The sequence below is a fragment of the Pristiophorus japonicus genome, chromosome 2 (genome assembly GCF_044704955.1).
Source record: "Pristiophorus japonicus isolate sPriJap1 chromosome 2, sPriJap1.hap1, whole genome shotgun sequence".
In the NCBI taxonomy this organism is placed as follows: Eukaryota; Metazoa; Chordata; class Chondrichthyes; family Pristiophoridae; genus Pristiophorus; species Pristiophorus japonicus.
Genome location: NC_091978.1, coordinates 6,260,235 through 6,266,228, shown reverse-complemented (window position 1 = coordinate 6,266,228; position 5,994 = coordinate 6,260,235). Strand labels below are relative to the sequence as shown.

Below are 5,994 nucleotides of genomic sequence, written 5' to 3'. Positions count from 1 at the left end.
TGGGTGTAGGGGGGAGAGAGGGTGGGTGTAGGGGGGAGAGAGGGTGGGTGTAGGGGGGAGAGAGGGTGGGTGTAGGGGAGAGAGAGGGTGGGTGTAGGGAGAGAGAGAGCGAGGGTGGGTGTAGGGGAGAGAGAGAGGGTGGGTGTAGGGGAGAGAGAGAGAGAGAGAGAGAGAGAGGGTGGGTGTAGGGGAGAGAGAGAGGGTGGGTGTAGGGGAGAGAGAGAGAGAGAGAGAGAGAGGGTGGGTGTAGGGGAGAGAGCGAGGGTGGGTGTAGGGGAGAGAGCGAGGGTGGGTGTAGGGGAGAGAGCGAGGGTGGGTGTAGGGGAGAGAGCGAGGGTGGGTGTAGGGGAGAGAGCGAGGGTGGGTGTAGGGGAGAGAGCGAGGGTGGGTGTAGGGGAGAGAGCGAGGGTGGGTGTAGGGGAGAGAGCGAGGGTGGGTGTAGGGGAGAGAGCGAGGGTGGGTGTAGGGGAGAGAGCGAGGGTGGGTGTAGGGGAGAGAGCGAGGGTGGGTGTAGGGGAGAGAGCGAGGGTGGGTGTAGGGGAGAGAGCGAGGGTGGGTGTAGGGGAGAGAGCGAGGGTGGGTGTAGGGGAGAGAGCGAGGGTGGGTGTAGGGGAGAGAGCGAGGGTGGGTGTAGGGGAGAGAGCGAGGGTGGGTGTAGGGGAGAGAGCGAGGGTGGGTGTAGGGGAGAGAGCGAGGGTGGGTGTAGGGGGGAGAGAGGGTGGGTGTAGGGGAGAGAGAGGGTGGGTGTAGGGGAGAGAGCGAGGGTGGGTGTAGGGGAGAGAGCGAGGGTGGGTGTAGGGGAGAGAGCGAGGGTGGGTGTAGGGGAGAGAGCGAGGGTGGGTGTAGGGGAGAGAGCGAGGGTGGGTGTAGGGGAGAGAGCGAGGGTGGGTGTAGGGGAGAGAGCGAGGGTGGGTGTAGGGGAGAGAGCGAGGGTGGGTGTAGGGGAGAGAGCGAGGGTGGGTGTAGGGGAGAGAGCGAGGGTGGGTGTAGGGGAGAGAGCGAGGGTGGGTGTAGGGGAGAGAGCGAGGGTGGGTGTAGGGGAGAGAGCGAGGGTGGGTGTAGGGGAGAGAGCGAGGGTGGGTGTAGGGGAGAGAGCGAGGGTGGGTGTAGGGGAGAGAGCGAGGGTGGGTGTAGGGGAGAGAGCGAGGGTGGGTGTAGGGGAGAGAGCGAGGGTGGGTGTAGGGGAGAGAGCGAGGGTGGGTGTAGGGGAGAGAGCGAGGGTGGGTGTAGGGGAGAGAGCGAGGGTGGGTGTAGGGGAGAGAGCGAGGGTGGGTGTAGGGGAGAGAGCGAGGGTGGGTGTAGGGGAGAGAGCGAGGGTGGTTGTAGGGGAGAGAGCGAGGGTGGGTGTAGGGGAGAGAGCGAGGGTGGGTGTAGGGGAGAGAGCGAGGGTGGGTGTAGGGGAGAGAGCGAGGGTGGGTGTAGGGGAGAGAGCGAGGGTGGGTGTAGGGGAGAGAGAGCGAGGGTGGGTGTAGGGGAGAGAGAGAGGGTGGGTGTAGGGGAGAGAGAGAGAGAGAGGGTGGGTGTAGGGGGGAGAGAGAGAGGGTGGGTGTAGGGGAGAGAGAGGGTGGGTGTAGGGGAGAGAGAGGGTGGGTGTAGGGGAGAGAGAGGGTGGGTGTAGGGGAGAGAGAGGGTGGGTGTAGGGGAGAGAGAGGGTGGGTGTAGGGGAGAGAGAGGGTGGGTGTAGGCGAGAGAGAGGGTGGGTGTAGGGGAGAGAGAGGGTGGGTGTAGGGGAGAGAGAGGGTGGGTGTAGGGGAGAGAGAGGGTGGGTGTAGGGGAGAGAGTGGGTGGGTGTAGGGGAGAGAGACGGTGGGTGTAGGGGAGAGAGAGGGTGGGTGTAGGGGAGAGAGAGGGTGGGTGTAGGGGAGAGAGAGGGTGGGTGTAGGGGAGAGAGAGGGTGGGTGTAGGGGAGAGAGAGAGGGTGGGTGTAGGGGAGAGAGAGAGGGTGGGTGTAGGGGAGAGAGAGAGGGTGGGTGTAGGGGAGAGAGAGAGGGTGGGTGTAGGGGAGAGAGAGAGAGAGAGGGTGGGTGTAGGGAGAGAGAGAGGGTGGGTGTAGGGGAGAGAGAGTACAGCAAGTGATCAAGAAGGCAAATGGAATGTCGGCCTTTGTTGAGTCCACCTTGTTGAGCCCCCTCATTATCTTATATGTTTCGATAAGATCACCTCTCATTCTTCTGAACTCCAATGAGTATAGCCGCAATCTATCTTCATAAGTCAACACCCCATCTCCGGAATCAACCTAGTAAACCATCTCTGAACGCAGTACTCCAAATGTGGCCTCACCAATACCCTGTACAGTTGTAGCAGGACTTCTCTGCTTTTATACTCTATCCTCTTTCAATAAAGGCCAACATTCCATTTGTCTTCTTGTTCACTTGCTGTACTCTCTCTCCCCTACACCCATCCACCCACCCTCTCTCTCTCTCTCGCTCTCGCTCTCGCTCTCGCCTACTCCCTCTCTCTCGTAAAAGGGGAGGTGTCATGATACATAGTCATTGAAAGTAGGCATGTAGGTACAGCAAGCGGTGAAGGCGGCAAATAGCATGTTGCCCTTCATAGCGAGAGGATTTGACTATAGGAGCAGGGAGGTGTTGCTACAGTTGTACAGGGCCTTGGTGAGACCACAACTTGAGTATTGTGTGCAGTTTTGGTCTCCTAATCTGAGGAAGGACATTCTTGCTATTGAGGGAGTGCAGCAAAGATTCACCAGACTGATTCCTGGGATGGCAGGACTGACATATGAAGAAAAATTGGATCGACTAGGCTTATATTCACTGGAATTTAGAAGAATAAGAGGGGATCCCATAGAAACATATAAAATTCTGAAGAGATTGGACAGGTTAGATGCAGGAAGAATGTTCCCAATGTTGGGGAAGTCCAGAACCAGGGGTCACAGTCTAAGGATAAGGGGTAAGCCATTTAGGACTGAGATGAGGAGAAACTTTTTCACCCAGAGAATTGTGAACCTGTGGAATTCTCTACCACAGAAAGTTGTTGAGGCCAGTTAGTTGGATATATTCAAAAGGGAGTTAGATATGACCCTTACGGCTAAAGAGACCAGGGGGTATGGAGAGAAGGCAGGAGTGGGGTACTGAGGTGAATGATCAGCCATGATCATATTGAATGGTGGTGCAGGCTTGAAGGACCAAATGGCCTACTCCTGCACCTATTTTCTATGTTTCTATGTATCTGCGTACTAACTTTTTGTGTTTCATGCACAAGGACCCCCAGGTCCCTCTGTACTGCAGCACTTTGCAATCATAATTTGCTTTTCTATTTTTTCTGCCAAAGTGGATAACCTCACACTTTCCAACATTATACTCCATCTGCCAAATTTTTGCCCACTCACTTAGCCTGTCTATATCCCTTTGCAGAATTTTTGTGTCCTCCTCACAACTTGCTTTCCCATTCATCAGCAAACTTGGCTACATTACACTTGGTCCCTTCATCCAAGTCATTAATATAGATTGTAAATAGTTGAGGACCCAGCACTGATCCCTGCGGCACCCCACTAGTCACTGTTTGCCAACCGGGAAATGACCCATTTATTGCGACTCTGTGTTTTCTGTTAGTTAACTAATCCTCTATCCCTACTAATATATTACCCCCAACCCCGTAAACTTTTATCTTGTGCAGAAACCTCTTATGTGGCAGCTTATTGAATGCCTTCTGGAAATCCAAATACACCACATCCACTGGTTCCCCCTTATCCACTCTGCTCGTTACATCCTCAAAGAACTCCAGCAAATTTGTCAAACGTGATTTTCATTTCATAAAACCATGCTGGCTCTGCTTGATTGAAACATGCTTTTACAAATGTCCTGCTACTGCTTCCTAACAATGGACTCCGGCATTTTCATAATGACAGATATTAGGCTAACTGGTCTATAGTTTCCTGCTTTTTGTCTGCCTCCTTTTTTAAATAGGGGCATTACAATCACTGCCTGAAAGGGTTGTAAGAGGCAGGAACTATCACATTTAAAAAGTACTTGGATGTGCACTTATAGAGCCTCAACCTACAGGGCTATGTACCCAGTGCTGGAAGGTGGGATTAGGCTGGGTCATTCTTTTTCGACTGGCACGGACATCCGAAAGACGGCACCTCCGACAGCGCAGCACTGCCTCAGCACTGCACTGGGAGTGTCAGCCTGGACTTTGCACTCGAATCTCTGGTGTGGGACTTGAACCCACAGCACCTAAATCTAGGCTGACACTGCAGTGCAGTGCTGAGGGAGTGCCGCACTGTCGGAGGTGCCTTCTTTCGGATGAGACGTTAAACCGAGGCCCCGTCTGCCCTCTCAGGTGGATGTAAAAGATCCCACGGCACTATTTTGAAGAGGAGCAGTGTGTCCCCAGTGTCCTGGGGCCAATATTTATCCCTCAATCAACATCACTAAAACCGATTATCCGGTCATCATCACGTTGCTGTTTGCAGGCGCTTGCTTGTGCACAAATTGGCTGCCGCGTTTCCCGCAATACAACAGTGACTGCACTCCAAAAGTAATTTGTTGGCTGTGAAGCACTTTGAGACGTCGGGTGGTCGTGAAAGGCGCTATATAAATGCAAGTTTTTCTTTTAACCTTCTGATTCAGAGGCGAGAAGTACAGGACTGGGTTGACTGGACTGTCATACCTGCTGAATGCCTGAGAGATGAGAGTGCTACCATTGATCCAGACCTGATACCTGCACTGGGCTGCAATGGCCAAGCGCCTCCCCCCACTTTGCTGCCTTTCACCGCAAGGGCCGGGGCCCCCTGAAGTGTCAAACCCAACTGATATGCCTTTAGCCCTGCAGCAGTGCTTGCAAATGGTCTCTCACTCCCCCACAGGCCCCCTTGCCTGCTACTCTGGCTAAAATTTCCGCATGCATTAACCAGAGCCGGTTGCATTGACTCACCTGCAGGCACCAGCGGCTGCTGCAGCAGGACGAGAGCCGGCAAGCAGCCGTACACCAGCGGCCACATCCTCGCTCCTGCAGCCCCTGTCAATCAGCCGACGGGCTCCCGGGGTCGCAGGGCCCGCCCCCAGCCCGCTCCCCATTGGTCGCCTTCTCTGTCCATCAGCCCCGCGCCTCTCCTCATTGGCCAGCTCAAAGGAGAGCCCCCCCACCATTGGTCAACACGGCTGCCAATCATGTGTAGGGCGTTCTGTTCCTGTGCCAGACCCTGATTGGTCCAGTGACAGGCAGTGGGGCTGAATTCTGATTGGTCACTCTGCTCTGTTTGGGATTGGATAGTACATATATGACAATGGCAGCAAGTGATTGGCTGGTTGAGCTGTCAGTCACACCAGACTCTTAACAATCTAGCCACTGGTTGCCTGAGGATACAAGGTACCTGGGCCCTTGTTCCGCCCACTGACCCACAGGACCAGGTACGCCTTCACCTGGGCTACATATACAGACCCCCGCCCCACTCGCCAATGACCCTGTCCCCTCAAGCTTAGGTCCCAACCCTAGCCTAGTCCGCCAATGCCTCGTACAATCATAAAAATTTACAGCACGGAAGGAGGCCATTTCGGCCCATCATGTCCGCGCCGGCCGCCCAATCATTATAGGCAGTCCCTCAGAATCGAGGAAGACTTGCTTCCACTCTAAATATGAGTCGTTTGGTGGCTGAACAGCCCAATACGAGAACCACAGTCCCTGTCACAGGTGGGACAGACAGTGGTTGAAGGAAAGGGTGGGTGGGACTGGTTTGCCGCACGCTCCTTCCGCTGCCTGCGTTTGCTTTCTGCATGCTCTCGGCGACAAGACTCGAGGTGCTCAGCGCCCTCCCGGATGCACTTCCTCCACTTAGGGCGGTCTTTGGCCAGGGACTCCCAGGTGTCGGTGGGGATGTTGCATTTTATCAGGGAGGCTTTGAGGGTGTCCTTGCAACATTTCCTGTGCCCACCTGGGGCTCGCTTGCCGTGGAGGAGTTCCGAGTAGAGAGCTTGCTTTGGGAGTCTCGTGTCTGGCATGCAGACAATGTGGCCCGCCCTGCGGAGCTGATCGAGT

The 5,994-nt window shown here is 55.2% G+C and overlaps 1 protein-coding gene across 1 annotated transcript in view; it reads right to left on the bottom strand.

Moving 5' to 3' along the window:
- Positions 1-4,972, bottom strand: part of LOC139228338 (protease-associated domain-containing protein 1-like) — a 12,831-nt gene extending 7,859 nt beyond the window's left edge. Inside the window, exon 1 of the mRNA XM_070859517.1 lies at positions 4,894-4,972. Coding sequence (XP_070715618.1) covers positions 4,894-4,960 — 67 coding nt within the window. The 5' untranslated portion in view covers positions 4,961-4,972. The remainder of the gene's footprint in view (positions 1-4,893) is intronic.
- Between the last annotated feature and the right edge of the window lie 1,022 nt (positions 4,973-5,994).